Raw genomic sequence first — 27,054 nt, 5'->3', positions numbered from 1 at the left:
AACCCTTTCCTCTTGTCACCCTGGCTGCCATCAGCAACTCGGGGTGTCACCCTCCCAGCAACGTTACAGAAACCGGCACACCAGAGAGGCTCTGGGAGGGACAACGGCCTGGCCTCCCGGGACACATCCCAGGCCTGAGAAAAACAGGTGACAGGTGAGGCCTACGGGCCTCTGTTCTGGGTGCCAGACACCAGCGTCCGCACATGTCCATGCCCAGGCTGCCCTCGCGGGGGGCCCACTGCCCTATTCACCCTGCCCCCCGCGGGCTCACAGGGGCCAGCTCGCGTTCCCAGGCCCGGGGTGGGGGTGGGAGGAAGCCAGAGGTTAAACATTAGCCGGCGGCCTCGGTGGCTCCTAACCAAGCCCCCCGTTTTGTGTCTCTGGGCCAGCGTGTGTGGCGCTAACAGGCGACACTCCCTTTGTTGTGGCCAGCCGGCTCTGCTGCCCCTTAAAATTTAAAGTGGGGTAGACACAGCACGGGAATCCTGCTTTGAAGTGAGGCGCATATTCCGGGGCTTTCTTTTCTGAGGCTCAGGGTCTCGCGGCCGTGGCGTTTTCATTTACAACCCAGCCTCTCTGAAAAGGGGTTGTGATCCTGGCAGATTGTGGCCAAGCCCCCCGAACACAGCTTGCAACCGCGGATTCGGTTTGTTGAGGGGGCAGGTTTGGGAGCCAGGCCGACTCTCCAAAGGGGCCTCATCCCTGGACACACTGTGCCGGGAGGGCAGGGCTGCCCACGGGGGCCGTGCCCACCTCGCGCCTGGAGACGTCCATGAGCACCGCAAAGCTGGTCGTGTGGCTGCACCGGCAGGCGACATGGGTCCGGTTCCGGGACAGCAGCTCGCAGCCCTTGGCCGACCACCCTCCTGCTCCCCCGATGCTGCAGAAAGAAGGCAGGTGTGAGAGGACCCCTTCCCCCCGGGGGTCGTGCGGCGTCCCTAAGACACGCGCCCCTGTCTGTCGCCCACTACAAGGACAGGAGCCCTTGGACCTGTGTGCACGCCCTTCCCCCCTTTTGTGGCCGGGGAGTGGCCCCAGGCAACCCTCTGAAGCTCACGGTTTGTGTGTCATCTCGCAGTAAAACTTAAACGGGGACGTCTTGGGTCGACCACACGCCCCTTTTGTCAGAAACATCCGTCGGTTGTGAAAGTGGCTGCCTTGTACTTAGTCTCTCTTTTGAGTCGAGGTGTTTTGAGAAAGAATATCTCACGTTCATTTTCCGCTTTCATCTTCAGGTTGCACAAGGTTTTATGGTAACTGCCTGGAAGCAGGGCCCAATTATCGCTCCCCTTTCCCTGACGGGAGCCCCAAATGACAAGCTGCCACAGGTGTGGCTCAGGCTCCGAGAGAGCCCTGCCCTCCGGGGCTCTGGGAAAATCAAGTACCTGCTCTCTGATCCTCAGTTTACTCATCTGTAAAATGGGGTGTGAAGGCTAATACGCATCTGCCAAGAGCTCTAAGATCTGGGGAGGACAGGCACCGAGGAGAACAGAGAGGATAATTAGAGCAATAGCTAATTGCTGGGATCCAATCGGGCGCCCGTGAGGCACAGCCATGCCTCGCGCATGCCAAACAGACCTTCACGCTTCCCTCATGCCTGAAAAAGTGGGTCCTTCTTTCTCTCTTTTGTAAGCCGAGTGTCTATTATCCTCCAGACACAATGCTGCGCGCTCATTAACCAGAATTTGGAAAATAAAAGAGCTGCAAGATCTCTGCCCAGCCAAGCCTGCTTCCCAGCAGGAGGCCCTGCAGCCGGGCGTCTGCACACTCCCCCGGGTGCCAGCTCCCAGCACGGTGTGCAGCTGGAACCCCACTTGGTGGACATCTCCTCGGTTTATTTTGAAGCACGATGTGAGAGCACAAACTCTCAGATGCGCAAGACGCCATCCTAGCTTCAAGCAGGGGGGTGCGGGCCGGGCCTCGGAGGGGCAAAACCGGCCCCAGCAGGCACTGGGCTGACCTCACGGGCAGGTGGCAGAGGCCAAGGACCCCCGTTTGTTAAAGAGACCCCCCCACACACACACACTGTCCATGGAAGGGCCCCTGGGCCAGTGTCTGAGTCCTGCGTCCTGTGTGCACAGGACAAGCCCCACCTCGTCTGATGGTGGAATGCTGCTGCATCCCGGGCCCTGTCTCCATGTCGACCTTCTCCAGGAACCTCTGAGTGCCCGTATGTGTGTGTGCATATGTGTGTACATAGATATGTACGTGTTTATTGTGGAACTCTGTGTAGGGGCCCTGGACACCCTCAGGACGAGCCTCCTGCCCCACGAGAGCCCGGAAGGGGCGCAAGAGACCACAAACGAACACCCCATGAGACACTGGAGTGCTGGGGGCTGCAGCAAAGACCCCATGCCCAAACGCAGAGCTCCAGGGGTGGGCGTGGGGGTGCCATCGCTCCCTCCTGGCTTCTCCCTTACGTGACGGAGTGGTTCCAGAACACGCAGACAGGCTTGGTGCGCTCCTCTGTCTCCAGCAGGACGTGCTCCACCAGGACGGGCCTCTCCAGGGGGCTGGGGAGTGGGGCCCCCTCGCTGTACACCACCGCGCTCACCACCGGCGTGTTAATGACAGGCCGGTTAGGCAGCCTGGGGTGGAGAGGTGAGAACGCAGGGAAGGATGCTCTTAGCGGGCACTCGTCTAAACCCACGCACGGACGCCGGGAGCACCCGGGGCAGATGTTGCTCCCGAGAAGGGCCCGGGCCGTGGCGGCGGCTCTGTCACTGACGGGGAGGACGCGGGGGACTGGTCACCCCCAGGTTTCCGGACTTCAGAAACGTAAAAGCGAAGAGAAAGGAGGCACGTGCGTCAAGGTGTCGCGGCGCGTGATCCACAAACCGCGGAAAGCCTTGAAGCCACCGGAGGGCCGGAGTAAATAGAGCTCATGGCCGAGTCTCAGCCGGCCGCGGAGAAGGGTGAACTTGAGGACCACAGGCCCAGGGACGGGTGTGGAGAAGGTCTGGAAGGCCGACCAGTGAGGCCCCGGGGGGCACCCAGCTCTGCTGAGGCCCTGCCGCCCTCGGGGCAGCGTTCTCCAGCCCGTGTGGACCTGGCAGCTAGGGGGGCAGCCCGGGGTGCATGGGGTGGGGGCGGCCCCTCCGCGCGGGATGACAGGCCCGGGTGGCAACAGCGTCCGTGGAGGCCGGGTGGCAACAGCGTCTATGGAGGCCGAGCAGGGCGCATGCAGGGTGGGGGCAGCCTGGCAGCGACAGCAGGGAAGGTGGGGCCCGAGGCCAGACCCTTGTCCAAGGGAGCTATCAGGGCAGGGGGCTGCGTCTGGGGGCCAGGGTCACGGTGTGAAGTCCTCATACAGACGCATGGGCAGTGGGGATGTGACTCAGGAAAGCCCCCCGGAATTATCTAGAAACGGGCCTTACCGGAGGCTGCGGCGGTCAGGGTCATAGCGCTCAGGCAGGAGCTGGCCCAGGGTCCGGTAGATGATGACAAGGGCCACGGCGAAGCGGCCGGGCTCATCGGGGTGCCTCTTCTGCCTCCTGAAAGAAGCCTCCCTGTGGGCGCCAGGCCCTGGGGGCGCCGTCTGCAATGCGGCCTTCCGAGCGGCCGGCCTCACCGTGGGGCTCTCTGCAAGGCAAGCGGGGCGTGAGGGTGGGGGCCTGCGTCCTACGGCAGGTGCCTCCTGAAGTCACAGCGGTTCTGTGGGAAACGGCAGGTGCTCCCTCGGGAGACTACGCAGCGAGCCCCCACGGGACGCCCCAACCCTTCTGCGTGCGTGCCCCGCGCTGAGGCAGGGGTTCCGGGAGACACCTGCACACCTGCGTTGCCAGCAGCGCGACCCACAACGGCCCCAGCAGGCCATCAACCGACCGACGGATGACAGACGGGCTCTGTCCACGCGGTGGGACACGATCTAGCCTTAAGGACAGAGGAAGCACCACCACCTGCCCCAACTCGGACGAGCCCCAACCACGCCGTGCTCGGTGGAAGACACTCAATCCCGCATGACCCCACGTATGGGAGCACCGGGGAACGCAGAGGCAGAAGAGGGACTTCCGGCCGCTGGGGGCGGGTGTCTGGTGGGGACAGACCAGTTCTGGGGACGACGGTGGCAGCGCCCACACAACACCGGGGATGGAGCAGACGTTGCCAAACTCTCACCCGGCCGTGCTCAGGATGGAGCATGTTCCGGGCACCTCCCCACGATTCAGGAAAAAGCAGCAGCGCTCACAGGCCCACAGGCTGATTCCATCACCCCAGGCAGGGGGCCCACGTGGGCTGCCCCAGGAGCGGGAGCACGCGAGAGGGACAGGGGACCCTCCTGTGGGTTTACGTCTCGTGCTTTTATGCCACGTGAATCGTGGGAGTGTTTGAAGCTGTTCGTGCTCTAGCGACGCAAGAGGCCAGGAGCAGCCCCCGAAGTACACACACTGGGGTGTGGATGCTTAAGACATCTTGCCACTGGGCATGTAACCACGGGTGCTGGGAGGCTGAGGCTTTCCCCCATCCCTGTGTCCACGCGTGGTCACAGGAGGGGGCCTGGCCACCCTCACCGCGTTCTCAACACCCGACAAAATGCCCCTGATGGCACGTCGTCCACAAGTCACCTCTGGGAGAATCCAGACCATGCAGCGCCGAGCCGCGTTGGCAAGCATGTGCTCCAGGGAGGGACAGGGGTCGTGGGAGGGGCGGGGCCCGGGAGACAAGCCTGCGGGGCGCTGGGGGATGCAGTGGGGGCGGCTCTCCTCTCTGCCCGCGCCCCCACCACGCAGGGGGACACCGCACACTGAAAGGCCCAGCTCAGGACAGCTAACCGATCCCAGCAAAATGCCATCTGACCAACTGGTGTCTGCCCCTCTGACGTGGGCACGCGCACCTTCAACGTCCTCCTGGCCCTGCTCAGGGTCAATGACGGGTCAACACCACCAAAGGCTGGTCAGCGGCCCTGGCTTTGGGGTTAGGCAGGGCAGGAGGCTCTAAGTGTCTCAGGGGTCACTGTTTCCAAGGTTTGCACCGAGGCTTTCTGGAAGGTAACTGTGGGGGGGTGGCAGCTGGAGCTCCTCGATGGGGCGGCTGCAGGGCATTGCCCCCCAGCCCACCTGCTTTGGGACACCAGTCACCTAACTGGCCTGCCCCCAGCTCCTCCTCTGGGGGGAGGCAGTGCAGCTGCAGGCTTTTCTGAGTGAGACGGCCAGGTGCTCCTCCACTGGGGCGACCCTGCCCGGGCCTCCGCCTGTGGGCCAGATGCCCCCCAGGGCTCAGACGTGACCTGGACAGAAGCAACTATCCCCACCCAGCAAGGACATTTATGGGTACTTGGCTCCTGGACAGTCCCAAAGAGTGGGGGCCAAATGAGGTGCTCAGTGCCCCCCGGTCCTGCTGCCTCTCATCTGGTTGCTTCTGGAAGCAACGGACGGTCTGACTCCCAGCAGCCGCTGGCCAAGGCTCCATCCTCCTCCTCCAGCAGAGCTACGGCCTCCGGGCAGCGTCACATGGCACTAGAGGGAGCAGTGGGCACACTGGACAGTGTCCCAGGTCACGGTGGCCTCTCGGGAGCTCTCACATTCCAGAGCCTGCCCCTTCCCAGTGTTCCTCCGGGCCCCAGTGAATGGCCACGTCCAAAGCCTTAGCTTCATCCATGGCTCAACTGGCTTCACTGCATCCCCAACGAACCTGCCAGCTAGTAAGTGGGTCCTGAGGGCTCCCCGTGGATAAGGCATTCAGGAGCACCTCACCCCAGTAAAGCAGGCAAGACGTATATGCCATCTGGGCCAAGGGCATGCCAGGTCACAGGGAGAAGAGGGGCTGGAGTCCAGGGCTGGGATGAAAGCCCGTTTACGGGACAGTCAGGGCAAAGAAGGATTTGGGCCAAGGGGGGAAGGTCAGTGTCTGCACAGGTCTGGCCATGCCCAAGGGGGTGGGTGAGAGGTGGGCAGAGGCGAGCCCTCGGAGTGAAGCCCCGGGGCTCTGGGTCACTGTCCCATACGTGGGGAAGAGACGCAGGTCCTCCAGGAGGGACACAGCAGGTGGTGGGATTCCGAGGGGCTGGGGGGCCAGAGGCACCCCCTCTACCTCCTGTAAGTTCATCTACCCAGATCGTGCTCTGATTTTTAGCTGGAGGCTTGGATGCTTTTCCTCTGCTCCCCTGCCACGTGAGGAGTCAGGTGTTTGGGAAAATTGGAGGGGGGTTAGGTCACAGAAGCCAGGGGCCTGAGTCTTTTCATCAGTAAAAGAACTGGTGGGGTCCCCTACGCGGCGATGGTGCTGGCTAACCGACAAGTTGAATGAAACACCACGTACGGGGCCGAGGGGGCCCGAACGTCGGCCAGCAGCTGTCCCAAGGACAGCAGGGCAGCAGCCGCCAGAAGCTTCTCTCATGGGACCTTCTAAAGCAGACTGGGCTCCTGGGTGTCCACTCCTGATGCCACAGGCTTGGAGATGGAGGACGACCCAGTGGTCAGTTCAGAAGCAGAGACACTGACAGCGTCAGAGAAAGAGGCTGCTTCTAGGTCAGGATAAGAAGCAACGTGCGCAGGCACCACACGTCCACCTCTCCCGACGACAGCTAGGAACAAACCCTGCCGAACGCTGGAAGCCCACACCGACCCCAGGTTATGGTTTGAAAGATGAGGTCAGCGTCCAGGTGGATCCTACATCAGAGTAAGGATGATAAGGCCACAGAACCGACAAAACTAATTTCCAAAAAAAAAAAAAAAAAAATGTTTCAGGGACACCTGGGTGGCTCAGCGGTGGAGTGCCTGCCTTCGGCTCAGGTCATGATCCCAGGATCCAGGATCGAGTCCCACATCAGGCTCCCTGCAGAGAGCCTGTTTCTCCCTCTGCCTGTGCCTCTCCCTGTCTCTCATGAATAAAGAAATAAATCTTTTAAAAAAAATGTTTCAAACTTTAAATTGTCCGTTAGAGAATTTTACGTTTTCTTTCCTTTCTTTCTTTTTTTTTTTTTTATAGAACTTTACGTTTTCAAGCGTCCGTTATTTTGAGACATTTTTCAGTAGCTGGAGTGGATCTGTGAAAAATACTATGCTTTAAGAAAATTCCAAATGTTTAAGCCACTTGGTAATATAGTCCTACCCCAGGAATAAAGAACTAGCTTGTTTATGGGGGGTTCTAAAATGTCACAGACACGTAGAGACAGCTTTCCCCTGCACGTCGGGGAAGACTAGCGCACACGATTTAAGCGCTCTCTCGTTTGTCAGGTCATGAGTCAGCCAAGGACTTGCAAGAATGACTCGCCACCGCCACTTGGGTGTGGCGCCAGCCAACGCCCACAGTGGGCCCTGCGTTCAGGGTAGGCATGCGACACGCACCCCCCCCCCACCCCGAACACGCTCTGCTACTGAGAACCGCTCTGCTTACTATTGTAGGACCTCCGGGGGGCCCCCCACCTCCCGAGGGCAGCCGAGCGGCCTATGGGGCTTCACCTTTGCTCTCGGGTGGTTTGAAGAAGTCAGCAGAGAAGAACACCGAGGACTCCAGCTCCTTTGGGAACTCGTCACGAATGTCCTCAAAGCGCGGCACCCTGGCGCCGGTGAAGTTGAACGTGTCGAAGATGTCGACGGCCAGAACTGTAGGGACAGGTCGTCCTTGTCAGCCATCCCCCAACTCCTCCCACGGGAGCTTCCTCGGTCACCACCTCTGGTTTCCAGACCAACCAGAACCACTGCCCTCACCGACTACCACTTTTTTTTTTTTTTAATTCTTAAAAATTTATTTATTCATGAGAGACACACACAGAGAGAGGCAGAGACACAGGCAGAGGGAGAAGCAGGCTCCATGCAGGGAGCCAGACGTGGGACTCGATCCCGGGTCTGCAGGATCACGCCCTGGGCTGAAGGCGGCGCTAAACCACTGAGCCACCCGGGCTGCCCCCGACCACCTTTCAAACAGAATCTACTTCTACTCTTCTGTGTTCTTGAGACCTGCCAAGAGTCACACTGCTTTAGCCCTGAGCATGAAGTGAGAAATCGCAGTGGCTTCGGGGACCGTCTGGCCGGGGTGTGAGAAAGGGGCGGTCAGAGAAGCAGTAACTCTCTCCCTGCCTCTGCCAGAACCTGAGCAGGTGCTGGGACTGACCCCAGGGGCTACTGTGGGGGGACACTGTCAAGCCTGAGGCTGTCGCCCCCCCCAACGTTGGCACTGACCTCCACTGCTCTAAGGAGCCTGGTGGTGGAGAGGCCAGCAGTCACCCCCACATGCCGCAAGGTGACCCCAGTCACCCCACTGAGCAGACTGGTTTCACACCCCCCAGTATGAAGGGTGCCCACAAGCCACCCACACGAGCAAGGGCTGAGTTCCCACCCCAGTGCAGGAAGGATGCTCCCAGACAGAGCAGCAGGGACACGCCACAGGGGCTGCAGGCAGCGGCAGGCAAGATACTCGGCCAAGAACCGCCTAAATGTTCCAGAAGGGACAAGGGTGCAGCCTGTCCCGCCCTGAGGTCAGCTCCACAGATCCTCCTCCAGGGCAGAAGAATGCCCGGTGTGGTCATTTTTTTTTTGTGCCCCCAAGTGATGATGGGTACTGAGCCTACCCCACTCCCCCAGCACAGGGCAGGCCAGGGTGGGGGTACTCAGGAAGGGCCTAGGACGTGCACATCTTCGGGTCGCCATGTGGGGGCCCCTCCCCAGGCAGCCCCAGGGGTCACATTAGGGATGCTGCTTCCAGGTTAGGGCTCAGGCCCTCCCGGTGATGGATATGCATAAAGCTGTCCCCCAGCACCGCCCGAGCGCCCCCAACCTGGGTGCCTAGTAACCATGTGCAAGAGGAGAAAGCAAGGGCCCTCACTTAGGGAGGGGCCCCCACCCCACCCCAGGGACTGGCTGCTCTGTCCGGGTGGTGGGGTGGGGGTTGGTTGAACCATCTGGGGCTTCCTCCTCATGAAGGAATCTGACTGTTTAAACCCCTGGACCTCAGAGTGGCACATCCTGGGCGCTGGGGTGACCTGGGTCACCAGGTACCTGCTCAACCTTCAGCCGCTGACTCAGGGAGGGCACACCGCCCAGGTACCTGGCCAGCCTGTCCCTTGTCCTTCCCGGCTCTGTGCCTCTCTGAGCCTGGAGAGCTGGACCTGCAGCCAGACCCCACCCCCACTTCCCCACAGCCTCACACCCGCGTGCTGGGGGGCCTGCAGACCACCAGGGCCAAGCTGGATCTGGCCCGGACTCTTGGCCTGGGAGTGAGGTGTGTGTCTCCCTGGCTCATCTCTGAAAGGCTGGACAAGTAGGGTCCTGTCTCCCTATCTGCAGACACAGAAACAGAGGCCAGAGCCGGTGACCCCTTCCTACAGTCGGCCCCAGGAGGGGCCACACCCAGACCTGTACCCCGGGGGCCCGAACCTGGAGCACACCCACGGCCCCCAGCCCAGCCGGCTCACGCCCTTACTCATGTTGGCAGTGACGATGACGAAGGGCCTCAGGTAGGTCCTCCGCACGTTGCGCACCATGTTGCCGAAGTAGGCCTCAAAGCCCCTCAGCAGCTGCACCGCGCCCCCCTCGCTCCGCTGGATCTGCTCCCACGCGGCCTGGGTGTCCGGGGCCAGGAGGGCACTGCCCGTGCGCACCACGTCCTGGTCAGACAGACAGATGGCACTCAGCTGGTGAGTGAGCCGGGCCCGAGGAGGCCGACCTGATGTGGCAGGGGGCACACCAGGCTCTGGAGAGCCTCGAGCATCCTGAGACCAGGCTGGGAGGGATCAGATGGGGGAAGATCCTGGGTGTTTCCTATTTCAGAGGCTGGAGCCACCCATGTGTCAGGGAGAAGCCCACATACACTCGGAGATGCGAGGGGGAGAAGGCACGGTTACATCAGAACCCCAACCGCACCGCCACCCTCTGCTGACCGCAGCCCACAGACACACTGCGGGCTACCCTGAGGTCATGCTCCTGACTCCTCCCCTGCAATCTCAAGGTTTATGCAAACGGGGCTATCCACATGCAAACGGGGCTATCCACATGAAAACTGGGAGGAGAATTTCTGTTTGCAAAGAATCAAAAATGGGAATAAACGCCATCAGCCCAAACTCAGGTCTGGACTGAAATGGAATCCAGGGGAACCTGCCTCAGTGTAGATAGAGACATTCCCTGGGGGTCTCTGTGTGGAGGGGGAGGCTCCCCGGGGGTCTCTGCATGGAGGGGAAGGCTCCCCGGGGGTCTCTGTGTGGAGGGGAAGGCTCCCCAGGGGTCTCTGTGTGCAGGGGGAGGCTCCCCAGGGGTCTCTACGTGCAGGGGGAGGCCTGGAGAGGAGTCCAGAAGAAGCATGGGACAATACTGCTCACTGCCCAGCAGTTCACAAACGTCAGGATGAATGAGCATCTCTCCTCACCAACCATTCTGAACATTTCTTTGGGGCCGATTACTTAAACACAAAACAGATGGCCTCTGCAGGAGAGATCAAGGTCTCTGAAAGCAGGACCCCAAGGTGGGAGCACAGACTCTGGAGCCTCCTTACAAGCTACATGCCCTGGGCTCTCTCTGCCTCAGTTTCCTAACCTGTACCGCCAATGGGGCGGTAACCATGTTACATCCCAGGACGTGTGGGGAGTGAGTGGCTAGTTCACGTAAACCATACGGAACGCCGGCCAGTACTAACGGTCAGTTGTCAGTGACCAGGCTGTCCCCACCACCAAGACCGTGACTCATCCGTGCCCTTGCCCAAACGCCCCTAGCCCTTGCCACCAGTCTCAGTGGTCACGGTGCTGGCCTGGCGCAGGTGCAGAGACGGAAGCTCCGCCCTGAGGGTACGGGCTGCAGCGATCTTGCACAGCTGAGCACGGACCAACGGCCGCCCCTCGCACCCCCTGGGGACCCCCGGGCCACAGCTCAGCCTCAGCCCGCGGGGCCTCCCCAGGGCCGCCTACCCTCACCTGGTGGAAGTCGGCGTCCCGCGTGGCCGCCAGCTCGAAGCCCTGCTGGCCACTCTCGTGCAGGAGGACGCGGGCCAGCAGCTGGTAGGCCGTCCGCACGTCGTTGCCGAAGAGCGCGGCCGTGTGCTGCGTGGCGTTCCGCAGGGCCTTGGCCAGCCGCAGCGACCCATCGCCGTTGATCCGCGTCTCATTACGGCTCAGCTTCTCGTTCTGCACAGGGGGAGCAAATGACACGTCTGCGCCCCGACGGCGGCTGCCGTGCCCCTTCCTGTTACTCAGAAATCCCTAACATTCCAGTAGAAACGTCCTTGTCGGACAAGGACTTTAAAAAACCCCAAAGCAAAAGTGAACTTTGGCTGTTCCCTACGGCACCAACCAGGCGGGGCTGCCGGGCCAGAGAGCGCTAGAAAGAGATGCCACAGAAGAAGCCAGAGAGAAACCTGTGGTGACAAAGGGCAAGCTTGGGGGCAGTGGGGCCAGAATATGGGGGACCCCATGTTTCCAGATCCAGATGCAGGGCCGGTCCTGGCGGGAAAAGCAGCTGCGCCCTGAGGGGGGGCGGCCGGAACAGATATGCGTGATGTTCCGGAGTCGGTCCAGCCCCTGGGCCCAGGATCCCTCTGCCACCCGCTCCTTCCCTAACCGCCCCCCCCCCCGCACGCACGCAGGTCCCTAAGGCACGGGCCTACCATGGCTTTGAGCTCCAGGAAGGAGACAGTGGTGCAGTTGAAGAGCTCCGCGGGCAGCCAGCCCTTCTCCCCACTACAGTGTCGGACTGCGTTTCCTAGGGAACAATGGAAGGGACAGGGGACCCTGACACCCCAGTCGCTAATGATGCTCGTCCATCTGTGTGCGCTGACGCCTGGTGTGTTCAGTTGAGGTGCAATCCCCAGGCATGAAGCCCGCCCCTCGGCCAGCCCCGGGCCAGCCAGGCCCTGCGGCCACGAAGCCCATGCAAGCTCTCTCCCCGCGCATCCGGGGCCACGTCTGCAGCTGCCTGACTTGCACCGTGAGGCCCGAGCCACCTGGGGACTGTGAGCAAACATGTGAGCAGGCCCACGAAAACAGAAACGGGCTCTGTCGTTGAACATCCGTGAGGCCTGCACGTCTGCCACAAATCCGACTCGCAGTCGTGTGCTTCGGTTGTCGTCTCCCTGGACCTCCGGACACCCCTCGGGGCGTGGATGCAGCTACCACCCCCACTTTACAAAGAGAACCCCGCGCTGGGAACAGTGAAGCAGCCTGAGTCCCGGCCACTAAGCTCGTAGTAACGTTTGCATTATGGCCTTTCCGGGTTTTGTCATTTATTATTAAGGAAAAGGTCTAATTTTCCCCCAACACTCCGGTAAAGAAATTTTGTTGACACAGGACATCCCGTGAGTTCTGATGCCTCGGCCAAGTCTCCCCCACCCCTGACCGACTGCCTGCCTGGAATGGATGCCACAGACCACGGTACTTACCCACGGAGCCCTTGGGACACGGCACCGCTGCTGGCTGCCCAAACTTGGTCTGCGGCCACCAGATGCCAGCCTCAAAAGCGCGGGGACATCCGTTGTAGATCACTGGGGTACGGGGTGGGGAAGGAAGGCTGCTCAGCCGGACACGGCCATGCCCACAGAGACGCAGGGCTCTCCGCTGCCCCGCCCCCACCAAGAACCGGACGCCTGCATCTTCTCTCATCGGTGTTAGGTGGGGAGGGGGTGACCCAGGCTCTGACCCGCGGCCACCAGCAGAAGGCCAAGTGGACACCGTCAGACCGTGAGGTCTGACACACACGCAGACACAGGCACACGCGCACAAGCCCAGCGCACTGTCCCTGCGATGCGGCCTGAAGGGATCATGGGGCCCCTCGGACCTTCACAGCCGAGCGTGGTGACCTCAGCGAAAGGGTTGTCACAGCGGTTGCACTGGCGGCCGATGACGCCGGACTTGCAGACACACTGCCCGGTGTCCATGTCACAGGCGCGGCTGTGGGAGCCGTGCGGGAAGCAGTCGCACGGCAAGCAGGCGTCCTGATCCGGGGGCCTGTAGTAATTCTCCTGTGGGAGCCAGAGCGGCGCATGGGCTCCGGGTGCGGGCGGAGGCTCTGCTCCCGCGGGAGGCTCCCGAGCGCGTCCCGGTTACAGCTCGGCTCGGCTCCGGGGCCTCTGCCCGTTGCCCTCCGCCCACACCCCTCCGCGCTGGCTTCCCGGGCGCCCGCCATGCCAGACGGGGCAGGTGCCCTGTCCAGGAAAGTACCCCTCCAACTTCCTAGCCAATACTTGTGGACCACCCGCGGATCTGTCCCAAGAAAGACTGGATTCGAATGGAGATTTATGTACAACGATGGCCCTTGCAGGCTATTTTATTGTGAGAAGTGAGAAGCCACCTGAAGGTCTACCACTGAGCAGGTCAGGGTGATGGTCAGGAGCATGGGCTTAGGGTTGCAAAGTCCTGGGTTTGTGCCCATCTCGGATTTTTACTGGCAACACGGCCCTGGCCAGGCGACTCAAGGGTCCCCTGCCAAACAGTGGGTTGGGCTGTACATTGGGCAGAGCCACGGCCAGCGTCCAGGCTCCTGTCAGGCAGGGACATGGAACCGTCCCCACAGGGGGTCTGACCACGTGTGTTAGTACCTGGTAGGAGGAGGTGCCTGTGCAGGTGGGGATGCAGTCAACCCTCAGGGCTGGCCGCCTGAGCCGGGGTTGGGGATGGTGCCTGTCGGGGTGAGGACACAGGCGGGCTCACCTTGCATTGGCACTGTCCGTTGGTCTTGTTACAGTCGGGATCGAAGCCTTTGCTGACGGCACAGTGGCAAGGTCCGCACACGGGGTTCCCCCACCAGCCTTTGGGACACGGAAGGTCAATCCTGTTTGGGACACAGGACAGCAGAGGGAAGGTGTGCGTAACTGTCCTCGGAGCCAGAGGAGGACAGTTGGGGGCCGGGAGCCTTAGCTGGCTTGCTTCTGGCCCCTCTGTCCCCCTGGAGTGGCCTCGGGTCCCCCCTGCTGGTCCCCCTCTCCCATGACCCCTGAGAACCCCAGACTCGAGGGGCCCCAGGTCTGGAGAGTATCTACTACAAAACTTAGTTCTAAAATAATTTGTAAAAAAATAAATAAATAAATAAATAAATAAATAAATAAATAAATAAATAAATAAATAAAATAATTTGTTTGCTCATGTTTTCCTTCTGCCTGGATAGCCCAGGTGAGTACCCCAACCTGGGCTTCCTGTTAGCACGACCTCACCACGTTCCACATGGTGGGGACTGCACTCATCTGGGTTCACCCTGTCCCAGCCCCCGCACGATGGTGCCGGGCTCACGGACTGCGCTCAGCATCCTGCAGCCATGGGCTGGGCCTGGTGGCTTCAGAATCATGACACAGACCCAGTCCTGCCCTCGAGGGCCCCACACACCCTGAGGTGTGTGACCCTGAAAGTCACGAGGTCAGGCTCGCCCCTCCCAGGCTTGGGCCGCTGCCTGTCACTGTCACCTGCAGACACCCAGAACCTGTGGGATGCACACCCTCAACCCAACCAAATCCTTCAGGCTCCTCCAGATGATGTGCCGCCCTGGGTTTACCGCTGCAGTGAGTGCATGCCAACCCCCCACCGCCCAGCAGTCAACCTCTCCTGCTCCCTTGCTCACCTGGCAAGCAATTATTAAGCACTGATGGTATACACAGCAGGGGCATAAAAATGACCGTAGCAGAAGTGCTCCGGTCACCTGTCCGTGGATCTGTCTTTGCAGCAGGGGGGGCCCCAGGGCTTCAGGGCCCCCTTCTCCCTCCTGCCGACTCAGCCCTCTGCACCTGCAGTGCCAGCCCCTGGGGACACTGTCAGCCTCCCGGCCACCCCTGGACCAGCTTCCTCCGCCACCGGCTCCTCCTGAGCCCCACGCGGCAGCCGGGACCCTCAGAGGCCCACACTCAATGCTGCTGTGTTTCTGCTGGGCTGCCACGGGCCCACACTCTGCTCCAGGCTTGTGGGGCAGGTCCCTGCATCCCAGCATCCCCCCTGCTCCGTGCGTGGCCCCAGACATACGAGCTATGCTCTGGGTTTCCGGCGTGCAAAAACACTCAGACGGGCTGAGTTCGAGACGCTCCGTGAGATTCTTACTCACTTCATGACCAATTTGGGAAAAAAAAAAAAAAAAAAAAAAAAAAACCATGCCCGCAGGAACCACAATGACACATATCTTTGTGCAAAGTGACCGGGAGGAGAAAACCCATTAGGGGAGGAGTGGTGGCCGGGCTCTGAAAGGGGGGCCCCTTACTTGTTCTGGCAGTACTGCCCGTGGTGGCTGGACCCGCACTCGCACACGTAGCCCCGCGGGGAGCCGGGCTTGTGGACGCAGGCTGAGACATGCTGGCAGGGGTTCAGGTGGCACACGTCCACGCACTTCCTTCCAAAGTACCCTGTGGGGACAGGCCAGCATGAGCACCACCCTGAAATCCGCCTGCGACATCGTGGGTCCCCCCCCAGAGCCCGAGCCCCGAGATGGACACGTCTCCAGCAGCCTGGATCTTCACCGTCCCGTGCTCTGCCGCCATGGATGGAGGGGGTGGGGGCGCTCAGCGTCATGGGGAGCACAGTCCCTCTGTGGGTCAGGGCGCCCCGGCCACCCCAGGTCACACAGTGGGCAGAGACCAGCTGAGCAGCATCACAGCACCTCAGAATTCAGGGGCGACCCCTCAAAGTACACTCTTTGAAAGTGTGGATTTTTCATGAATTCCTTCCCACACCTCATCACGTGCCCTGAGGATAAAGCCTGGAGTGTCCCCCGTGTCCCAAATGAGGATGAGACATGGTAACGCGTTTTGAGGAGCGGGCCCCAGCATGGCTCAGGCCTCTGCAAACCCACAGCACCAAGGGGGCGGCCCCAGCTTAGGTCTCCCAGATTCTTCCCAACACCAGAGCACGGCCACCTACTGGTGGGCTTCGCGACAAGGGGGTGCGGGCGCGGGGCTCCCACCTTTGTCACAGACGCAGGAGTAGCCGTCCCAGGCGTCGTGACAGCGGCTGTGCTGAGGGCAGGGGCTGGAGGTGCATGGGTCCTCCACGTCACAGCCATCCTTCACCCTGACCTTCAGGGCGTCGTTCATGTTCAGCATGGCGATGTTGGTGGACGTCTCCCCCATCCTCACCCCCTGAGTTAAAAAGGGGCAGCCGGATTCAGCCCAATGTCGTGGGGTTGGAGGGACCCCAAAAGGTAACCGGTGGTTAGGAGAGCCCCCAGTTCTCTCTGGTCACCAGAAAGCAATGCCTCCTTTATGTGCAGAACCGGGACAGGCAAGGGTAGGGTTGCTCCTGCCGGCTTCAGGTGTACGCTCCAGGCAGGTAGGTAGACCAGCTGCCCGGAAACGAGGATATTTTTTTTCCTCGTCCACATCCCAATAATCCCAAGGTTGGCGTCAGGAAGAAGTAAGTGAAGGTCGTGGGAGAGCCTGGCTACTGATGAAGGCAGGCGAGGTGGCTCGTGGGAGGAGGGCATCCCGGCAGAGGGGCCACCTGCACAACACCACGTGGGGCCACACAGCATGGACCATGCTGGATGGTGGTGGAGAGGTAGAAGGGGTCACCGGGGAGGCTGGGGACAGTGAAGGGGCGGCACGTGGCGAGTTAACTTCTCTGCAGTGGGAGGCCGGGGGGACACGTGTGGAGCTACTTGATAAACAGCTCACTCTGGCTGCTGCTGGAATGCCTGCTCCAGGGGACGAGTGGGGCACCCGTTCAGGTGAGCATGGCAGTGGGCCAGGGGGTGGGGGGGTGGGGAGACAGTGAGGGGCACATCCCAGACAACACAAAGGCAGAGCTGCAGGTGGCCGACTGGGGCATGGTGACAGGGATGCGCTGGGGGACCGTGGGGAGGATGGGCATGCGGTGGGGGATGGTGTGCAGGATGGGTCTAAGTTGGAAGCCGGATCTGCTAAGGTTGGGTTGGCTGCAAGACACATTATTCATTTACTGGAAACCAGCAGGCTGGCCAAGGGCACCGAGCGTGGTGTGGGCAGCCCCTGAGCCAGCCACGAGGGGTGGGCACCCCAGCTTGTCATACCTGCATGCAGCCCCGGAACCCGCGGTGCACGGTGACCTTGTCTTCAGACACGCCACCCACCACGATGCTTCTCATCTTCAAGCCTGGAAGCTGGTTCCCGATCTGCACTGTGTCCTGTGCAAGGAGATGGGGGTTGGGGGGGCTACATCTACTACGCTGGACACATCTGGGAAGAACATGCTCGAAGGCTAAAACATGGTCACTCTGCCACAGCCTGAGGGCATTCGGGCCTCCAAACAGAAGGGGGCCCGGGCACAGCCTTCCCGGCAGAGAACACCACCGTCTGCGTGTGACAGGCAGGAGTGGGAACCGGGTCACAGGACACACATCCACGTGCCAGCACAACCCGAGGTGGTCAGCTGCAGGGACACACAGGCAACCTGCCACCTCCGTAATGGGCGCCACGACTGAGCCACTCCAGGAAAACACAGGTGAACTGGGGAGACGGCAGCAAATGTAAAATACGTCCACTGTGGCAGGAATCTGAGAAAGTCCCTGCTGGACCCTCAGGCCCTGGAAGGCTGCACGTGGAACACAGCAGCTATTTATTTATTCTCAGAACCAAGTGTGAGATGAGCCTAGACTCCAAGGGCATGAGAATCACCAGCAGCCCCTGAAGTGTCCCAGAAAAAAGGCCTCTGGTTACTGCCTGCAAACCGTGGAAATCCAGTGTGGCTGGCCAAGCGTGCTGTGAGGGAGCCCTGCCTGGAAGGCCACTTGCCCATCGGGACAGGTGCACCTGCCTGTTGTCCCGCGGCCCCTCTGGTACCCACGGCTCATACCGTATCTCTGTATCCCAGGGGCATGGCACCGAGCACACTGTCATTACTCGGGACAGCTCTGCTAAAAGAAACCACAGCTGGGACACCTGGTGGCTCAGGGGTTGAGCGTCTGCCTTTGGCTCAGGGTGTAATCCTGGAGCCCCGGGATGGAGTCCCGCATTGGGCTCCCCACAAGGAGCCTGCTTCTCCCTCTGTGTCTCTGCGCCTCTCTCTGCCTCTCTCATGAATAAATAAATAAAATCTTTTAAAAAAGAAAAAAAAACACAGCTGAAGGTACTAATGGCACCATGAGGGGACACACAGCTAGACAAAGTCTGGTCCTTGAGTCCAGTTCCTGAGTCCAGGAGCTGACCACCCGGAAAGGGGTTGAGCTACAGATTCTAGGGACCACAGCATCAGGTGCGTGAGACCCAAACTCAGGGGGGCCCAGAATGCGTGTCCCCGAAACCTTTAGAGCTCTGCTAGGTCCTGGCATGTGGAGGGGTCACTCTGTTCTCCCACAGGCCCAGTAAAAGTATCCTGTTCCAAAGAGGGTACAGGTGCCAACTCACCTGGTCCAACCCATAGTCCAAGGTCATGACAGCCAGGTACTTGATGTCTTTGCCCTCCTTGGCGCTTTTCAGTTCTATCAACAGGTGGTGCCACTCCCCATCAGTCACACGTGACCTGGACAAACTCATGGACGCCACGTCGGAGGGACCATGGGACACCTCAAACTGGACATAGTTGTTTAGGATCTGTAGGACAAGGAGAGCCAGACCTACCAGTTGATGTGATGACGACAGAACAGAAGACGCTTTGCGGTCACTTCAACAACAAAGCCACACAAACAAGACTTCCCACAGGGCACTGAGCCAAAGATAGACCTAAAAATGAGGCCAAGTTTAATTTCTAATTGTTGTCCATATCACTCTGCAGAATTATATGCCTTGTCCTGTGGCAAAAAGTGTCGGATGTGGATGGAGGGAAGGTGAGATAAAGCCCATTGGACTTCATTACTGGGAACTGAACAACCACAGATTCAGGTGAGTACTGAGCTCTTATTTTTGAAGGCATACGTTCCACTTTTATGAGACAGGATTCGGGCCACCACATTTACATACATGTACAGAAAAACAAACACTGGCAAAGTAATTGGCCCAAGACATTCATGTTTTAAGAAAACATAGCCAGGAGTAATGGCAAGATCTTGTCCTAACAAAGGACTGGGTAGTTTGGAGTAATCCTCCTCCTGAGAACAGCTAGAAACACGAGATGAACACTAAAAGGCATCAGAACGACTCAAGGCAGAGTTATGGAGCCACAACCAGGGGAAATGCAAATCTGTAGAAGCGAGTCTGATGTTTGCTTCCACTGTGGGTTGTCAGCTGGTTCTGGAAGACACAGCTGAACCTGGAAGCTGAGCAAAGCTTTCCAGGCTCCTGGGGCTGGGATGATAAAAACTGGAATTCAGAGCCCATCCAAAGTGTGTGGGGGTGCCTGCTGGAAGAAACATGAGGGGCAGGGACACCATTATTCTAGTTTTAAATTCTCACTGGGTTTTCAATATGATGTTCAGCACTCAGTCAAAAATAACCCAGGACTGGAGGAGACAAGACCGTGTGCGTGAAAACCAAGAGATGCAAGAAAGAGTGAATGGAAACAGACCACCAACCCCCCTCCCACCCAGGGAATCCATAAAACAGAATCAGCAGACAGACCTGAGAACAATGAGAACCAGAGAACTTTCGAGGAAACAGATTCAGGTGACCGTTAGACTCTTATTTTTTTGGATAAATGTTCTATTTCAGGAGATAAGACTCAAGCTACCCAGTATAAAGACATGTAAGAAGATGAGGAAACAGCACTGCAACTAACCTAAGATGCTCATGTTGAAAGATTGCTTCAAAGTAAAAGAACAGGTTAAGAAAACAACAGCTATTAATGCACTGCTTAAAAGAGACACACCTAAAATATAAGGATTCAGAAGTGTTGAAAGTCCAAGGCCAGGAAAGGGTACATCATGTAAACACCAACCAAAGGAAATCCGGTGTAGCTCTACTAACGAGACAAAGTAGACTTGAAAGTAAACAAAGAGATTCCAGAGATAAAATTGATTTTCCTAACGATGACAGAGTTGCTTGTCCGGGAAAATACAACAATTCTAAATTCGTATGCATCTAATAACACAGACTCAAAATGTACAAAGCAAAACTTGAGAACACGAAAAGGGGCAAAAGCTAAATCTCCACAATGGGGGCTGCAAACTTTTTAAACTCCTCTCTCTCAGTAACTGAGCAGAGAGACAAAAAAAAAAAAATCAATAATGATATAAGGGGTCTGAACACGCCAATAATTAGCGAACTTCACTTACTTGACATATACAGAACACTATAGAACGCAACCGCAGAACACACATTCTTTCAAGGTATTGGTGAGACGTTCACAAATACGAAGTGATGGACTGTGAAGCAAGCCTCATGCATGTCAAAGGTCTGAAATCACACAGCAGTGCCCTCTCTGACCTGTACCTATGCTAGAATCAACAACAGAATGATTTGCTAGAAAATGCCACCTGTTTCCTGACTCAGAAACATACTTCTAGGGGCACCTGGGTGGCTCAGTCCATCAAGCATCTGACTCTGGATGTTGGCTCAGGTCATGATCTCAGGGTCGTGGGATCGAGCCCCACTTGGGCTCCACACTCAGAGAGGAGTCTGCTCAAGATTCTTGCCCTCTTTCCTCCCCCCCCCACTTGCATGTGTGTGCACTCTCTCTCTAATAAATATTTTTAAAAAAACATACTACTTTTGTTTTGAGAGAGAGAGAGAGAATGCGTGGGCTCGAGTGGGGAGAGGGGCAGAGGGAGAGAGAGAAATCCAGGCAGGCTCCATGCCCAGGGCAGAGTCTAACTTGGGGCTCGATCTTGAGACCCCAAGATCACGGCCTGAGCTGAAATCAAAAGTCAGACGCTCAACCGACTGAGCCACCGAGGTGCCCTGAAGCATACTTCTAAATACCCCATGGATCAAAAAAAGAAATCATGATGGAAAAATAGAAGGTATTTTTAACTGATTATAAAGACAATGCAACTGGTAATGTGTTTTGGGTTTTAGTCTTAATGGAGAGTGAAATCAAGAAGGGGATTTTGCACCTTTCTATGCTCTCTCTCCTTCTGTCCACAGAAGTTTAAGGCAACCTCCTTAATCCCCTGGCTGTGCTCTTTCACCATCCTTGCCAACGAAACCCCAAGGCCAGTGGATCAACAATAAAAATGACATGTGTCTGCAGACAAAGGCAACAGAATGAATCCCAGGCGCACGTGCAGTGACTGCTTTGCCCCCTCAGGTCTGTCATGGGATTTAAGAAGGACGTTCAACAATGGCCAGGAGATCCCCCTTGACAATGCAGGTGGAGCAAGGGCGCCGGAGAGCCATCACCCAAATTGTGTGAGCTGCAGGATGACGGCGAAGCGCGTCTGGCCTGCTCGGGAGCCAGGAACACCTACACTGCTGCCCCACAGAGCTCACGAGGCCTACAGGAGGCCTGCATTCATACACACCACATGGAAATAACCCAGAACATTCCTGTAACGCCCAGCTGACCGGCCTTCAGGCCCTGAAGTGGCCTTCTGGGTGGCCACTGGAGTCTGAAGGACTCCCCCCAAGGCCACCGGTCTCGCCATGCAGCCTTCCACGTGGAGGAGCTGGCCATGGTCCCTGGCAAAAAAAAAAAAAAAAAAAAAAAAACCCACAAATATTTTGGATTAGCTACCCCATAACGTAATTACTCAAGCAATATGGGAGTTTGTAGCTTTCAGTGTTTTTCCTCCCAAAGGCGTACTTTTTTCCAAGAGACCCCACTGCCAAATGACAACGTGCAAGTTCCAGTTCATCACCTGAATCTAAAACAGCCAATTTAATTTGTTCCAAGAGTAAAATAACCACAGAGAAAAATACCATCCCGAGGCAGAACTGTGCTTGCCAAATCCTGGCCCAGAGCTAGCCCTGGGATGGCGGCAACCCTATGAAATCTCACGTTAATAAGGGAAACCCGAGGATGGCTGTAATTATGGGGCGCACGGACTATACCTCCAGTAGGACCTGAATGGGCCGGCGCTGGAGGTACTGCTGAGCAGTGACACAGGGGAGCAGGGCTGGTTGGGGGAGAGAGGCCTCGGCTGGAGCTCTGAGTCCCAGCCCCCTGCTGCACAGGCTTAGTCACCGCCCCCCGGGGCCCTGTCCCCACGGATCTGTGGGCAAGTCTGGGGCCTGCGCGTCCACTGGGCGCCCTCGGGGTCCTGCCCCCACTGACCAGCAACATGGAGCTCACAGGGGGCGCTGGCCACTGCCTCGGTGCCCGCCTGCTGCCCCTGCCCTTCGATGCCTGCCTGCTGCCCCTGCCCCTCGATGCCTGCTCGCTGCCCCTGCACCCCGCTGACCACCTGCTGCCCTGCCCCCCATTGCCCGCCTGCTGCCCCTGCCCCTCGATGCCTGCCTGCTGCCCCTGCCCCTCGATGCCTGGCTGCTGCCCCTGCCCCTCGGTGCCCACCTGCTGCCCTTGTCCCCACTGCCCACCTACTGCCCCTGTCCCCCACTGCCTGCCTGCTGCCCCTGCCTCTCGATGCCCACCTGCTGCCCACCTACTGCCCCTGCCCCTCTGTGCCTGCCTACTGCCCCTGTCCCCTGTTGCCCGCCTGCTACCCCTGTCCCTCGGTGCCCATCTGCTGCCCTTGTCCCCCACTGCTCACCTACTGCCCCTGTCCCCTGCTGCCCACCTGCTGCCCCTGCCCTTGGTGCCCGCCTGCTGCCCCTGCCCCCTGCTGCCCGCCTGCTACCCCTGCCCCCCACTGCCCACTTCTGCCCCTGCCTCTCGCAACTGTTTCCAGGCAGACAGCCCACAGGGGCAATAGAAAGGGGTCCTGTGGACACCGCAAAGCCCAGGTGACAAGGAAACCCCGGAGCCCAAAGCTCAGTCTCTGCGCTTCCCTCAAGCAAAGAGATTGGAGGGGTTGCTCCATGGGGTCCCTCTCACGTCTGACCTTCCGTGACCCCAGCACAGCCTGCTCCTCCTGGGAACCGAGTCCAGTCCGCAAATGGGCAGAAGAGCTCCCAGGCCCGAAGCATTGGGAAGGAATGACAGCTCCGAGAGGATCCCCCACACCCACAAGGGGAGCCACCACACCGGGCAGGCCCATGGGGGGCTCAGGGGTGGCCCGGCCCCAAGGCAGAAGGGGAGGCTGGTCCAGGGGACACGCTGTGTGGCTGAAGCCTGTGAATGACCCGTGCAAATGGAGTCAGTGCCACTGTGGCCACGGCCCCCAGTTCCTCCATCACACTCACACACAGACACACACACGCACATACTTGAAAGAAACTCCCAAAGAAAGGCAGGAAAAACAACCTAGTTACGGAATTCCTTCTAATCCCAGGTCCCACAGAGGCTCAGAGGGGGAGGGTCTGCTCAGGAACCTGCTGCGCCCCTGCACCCACCCTGCAGACAGAAAGTATGTGGAGATAGCAGGTGGCCCCCGGGCTCCCCGGGCTCCGAGTCTCCTGGACCCTCAAATACAGTGAAACCCCAGGCCAGAGCGAGGGTGGGAGGTGGGCGCCGTGCCCAACGGGGTCACCAGGGGACTCTCACCACCCACAGGAACTCCCCTTGTTTCTCCAAATGAAATCTCTGCGGAGCTGGGAAGATGCAAGAGGGAGCTATTTGTGGAGCAAAAGTTAGGGAATTCAGCACATTAAAATCATGTTTTAAAGGTTTTTAGGATCTCTACTGCCTGTCCCACGTTTTAAATTAAACAAAACGGAAAACTCCAAAAAGATTCACAGAGCACAAGCCTAAGGAGATTCAAAGTTCAGGAGGACTTTCAGGAACCTCTGGGCAGAGCGTAACCTCGGGGTGCCAGCCCGTGTGCGGCACCCCCAGCACGCGGCCACAGCCCATCTCCAGCTCGGGACCCCCATCCCCATCCGCGGGTGCTCACCGCCTCCTGCGGCTCCGACACGCCCGGAGGCCACAGCTGCTGCCTAAGACACACCCTGGCTGGGTCCTGCAGCCGAGGAGTCGGGCTACTGGGTCCAGCCAGCCCCGCACGTACTCCCTCTCAGCGATAAAGGAAGAAAGAAAGTGCTGGAATCAAGCCTCCCTGTGGGAATCGTAGAGGCACACCGGAGTCCCTGCACTCTTCCCTGCTATGAATGGCGAGATTGTGCGGCCGGCTGGGAACGCAGGCTCGTGTTTCCTTTCTTCCTCACACCGGGGACCCCGTCGGGCCGGTGCGGGCAGAGGGAGGGTCCCCGCCGGGCCCGTGTGCCCCGGGAGCCCGTGCAGCCAGGGCGGAGCTGCCCGGGAGCTCCAGCTGCACCACTCAGTGCATGTGGGCCCCGCAGCCGCCCAGGTGGTGCGGTGGGGGGTATGGGACGTGCTTCCCCCTACCTGCAGATGCAGCCGGGACGACACACCTGCCGTGGCCTCCATCAGCACGCCGTCCTCCTTCCTGGTCCGGAACATGAGCCCCAGGTACCAGGGCACGGAGATGGTGATGTCCAGGTCACTCCAGGACACAATGCTCTCCCCGCTGAAGCGCTGGGGGTGAGGCATGACTGTGGATGCAGAAATGCAGAGCCCCGCACATCAGACGTGCCTCTGAGAACCTTTTTCAGCTGCCGGGGAGCAGGACAGGCTCCGGGGGAGAATGGATGGAAAAATTCCCGGGCCTTTTTCATTTCAGTACAAAGCCCAGTGTCAGACTTCCACACGTGCAGTATCTGGTGTTCTGAGTCCAGACCCACAGGCTTACAGAAGAGGCCCACCCTCTGGGGCTCCCGCCACCTTCCTGAGGAGGGAGGTTGAGGCTGGGGGGTTCTCAGCCCTGCCCAGGGCATGACACGGGGCTCCCAGGCTGGAGAGAAGGCAGAGCACGGTGCGGTGGCTCGGTATCCTGGGGCTCAGCGGACGGGGTGCTGGGGGGCCCTGTGAGCTCAACCTGCCTGTCCCACCCTCGGGTGGGGAGCCCAGGAGCAGCAGCAGGGTCTCCTGGTGGGAGAGTGTGACCTGTGGTGAGTACTGCACACAAGTCCCGGCACCTCCACTCAGCCCCACATCCGTGTCTGGGGCGGGCTCCAACCCCCAGGCACACAGGCCACTGCGCGATGGGCATGGAGGTGGGGAGGCTGCTGACCAGCCAAGGGCTCCAAGATGTTTGGGGGGGACCAGGAAGGTGACAGTGGGTGATCGACAGCCCCATGCAGCCTGTGACACTTGGACAAACCAGGTGCCAGACAAGCCTCACTGTCTCCAGACCGCGTACATCCTCCCGGCAGGACGGCACGGTCGTCATCCGAGGCTTTAAACACGAGCTACCCCGGTCAACAGCACAGGGCACACCAGCTGGGCCTCATGCACCCGGGCCGTCTGTTTCCTGCTCTTGTGAACCCAACGTGGGCATCTGTTTTCTCTGGCACAGCCACGCTGGGCCTCGCAGCCTCCATAACAGGAACTCTGGGCGTGGGCACGTGTCCACCCGGCTGCGGCCCCCTGTGCAGCCGAGCTTCCTGCACACCCGCCCCAGCATCTCACCCCAGCCGGGCTCTGCATGTGCTCCGCGTGTGCTCCAACCCCCCACCGGGGGCCCACGCCTGCAGCCACACACACACCATCAGAGGCTGCGGCTCTGGACATGCAGACCCACATGAGCCCTGACACCCAAGATTGGGGTCTCCGAAGCCCCTGGGGTCAGGTGGGCACCCAGGCCCTCACCTTGCTCACAGTTCTTCCCACCGAACCGGAGCGGACACTCGCACAGGTACATGTTCCACCTGCTGACACAAGTGCCCCCGTTCTGACACCAGGTCCCGTCGCAGAAGTTCCTCTGGGCAGCGCAGCCTGGGAACACAGAGCACACAGCACGGTCGCAGAAGAGGAAACACTCAGTCGGGGGCACCGAGTCCTAACACCAACCCACAGGGTGGGGAGACGGCCCAGTGAGCCACAGCCCCAAGGGAAGGCAGGCCGGCCTGGGACCCTCCGGCAGCAGTAAGATCGGCAGACCTGAAACGGCACAGGATGCGCTGCTCGTCCCGCCAGCCGGCCAGGTCGTCTGGTGACACGCTCAAGACCGTGGCATTGAGCGTCTGCCCCACACCGCACCCCACACTGCAGGACGCCCAGACCCCAAGAGCAGCACATCCGAGAGCCACGGCTCCCGTCCTAGAGGCCCAGAGCTGGGTAGCCCGGGATGTGGAGGGGGCCCTCCCCTGGGCCCTGGCGGTCAGGCCATACCTGCCCTGGTGCCGTTATTGGCAATGAAGCTGGCCATGTCCACGTTCTTCCCGTCCACAGACAGGTTCCGCATGCAGCCCACGAACTGCCGGTTGTGCACCGGGAAGTCCTCAGGCAGGTTGGGGACGCCTCCCAGGAGCAGAGGGCCTGTCAGATCCAGGGACCTGGGAAGACAAAGCCAGCCCTCTGACCTCTGTGTCTGGGGTACCAGAGGCGGCATCGGGGGTCCTGATGCTGCCGTAACGTCACAGTGGCCTACGCCACCAGACACCCCATCACCTTGAACCTCAGTAACCGAACAGGGAGGTAGGCGGCCAATGGGTCAGAACACAAAAGGCAGGTCCTATTCTAGGGCCACCACTGGCTTCCACTTTCAGGTGCAAGGCTGTGCCCTGGACTCCTCGAACCCTCATCGGATCCAGACAGACTGAGTCTCGCCCATTGCCGGGGCCAGTCCAACCCAAGCAGTACGAGCAGCCCAGCGGGCACGAGCCAACACCAAACTGTGGCACTACCCCCCCCCACCTCCGATGACCTCGCCCAGCTCACAGCAAACCACAGCCCCAGATCCCCGTGAGCCGCCACGTGGCCTTGGGCAAGGGTGCCAATCCCTCCAGGCCACACACAGCCTCCTTGCCAGTAAAATGGGCACCACGGCTGCTCCAGATGCTCGGCCTGGATCGGACTAACCACCACTTCAAAAGCTTACTGAGTAGGAACGGAGCCTCTGCTCTGGCCGTTGAGGCTGGCGTGACAGCTGTCGGTGGCGGTGGTCTTATTTCTGAGTTAGATCTAACGGGGGGAGGTTTACTGACCCCAACGCTGGGCCGCAGGGACCCGTTCCTGATGGATGGAGGTCAGCGACCCCACGGTGTCTAGGGTCAGCAAGCTAGCTGTCACAACTGCAGGGTTGGCCTGGCCATTACTTTGACAGAAATAAAAAGAGGACTTATTCTAGAAGGTTCTAACGTGTCAGATGGGAGGTACCCCGAGCGAGAGGAGGGACTCTGATTCCAGCCTGGATTGGGGCTGCCAGGGTGCTGTGCCCAAGGCGCCCTGCATCCAGGTCCTGCTCCGGATGACCCCACTGGGAGCAGCAGTCACCGGGGGTGGCTGCTGGGGCCTCCCCT

General features: G+C 59.5%; 1 protein-coding gene across 1 annotated transcript in view; it reads right to left on the bottom strand.

Moving 5' to 3' along the window:
* The window catches only part of CELSR1 (cadherin EGF LAG seven-pass G-type receptor 1), a 135,580-nt gene that overhangs the window by 13,646 nt on the left and 94,880 nt on the right, over window positions 1–27,054 (bottom strand). Inside the window, 17 exon segments of the mRNA XM_055329418.1 lie at window positions 754–880; window positions 2,421–2,588; window positions 3,378–3,582; window positions 7,398–7,541; window positions 9,358–9,541; window positions 10,838–11,047; window positions 11,527–11,621; window positions 12,298–12,399; window positions 12,693–12,876; window positions 13,565–13,685; window positions 15,093–15,234; window positions 15,792–15,966; window positions 16,875–16,988; window positions 18,208–18,393; window positions 24,080–24,246; window positions 25,403–25,528; window positions 25,925–26,088. Of these exon segments, the coding sequence (XP_055185393.1) occupies window positions 754–880; window positions 2,421–2,588; window positions 3,378–3,582; window positions 7,398–7,541; window positions 9,358–9,541; window positions 10,838–11,047; window positions 11,527–11,621; window positions 12,298–12,399; window positions 12,693–12,876; window positions 13,565–13,685; window positions 15,093–15,234; window positions 15,792–15,966; window positions 16,875–16,988; window positions 18,208–18,393; window positions 24,080–24,246; window positions 25,403–25,528; window positions 25,925–26,088 (2,614 nt within the window).

Source organism: Nyctereutes procyonoides, unplaced genomic scaffold, assembly GCF_905146905.1.
Source record: "Nyctereutes procyonoides isolate TBG_1078 unplaced genomic scaffold, NYPRO_anot_genome, whole genome shotgun sequence".
NCBI lineage: Eukaryota > Metazoa > Chordata > Mammalia > Carnivora > Canidae > Nyctereutes > Nyctereutes procyonoides.
Note: the sequence above shows the minus strand (reverse complement) of the source record. Positions and strands in the feature narration are given on the sequence as shown.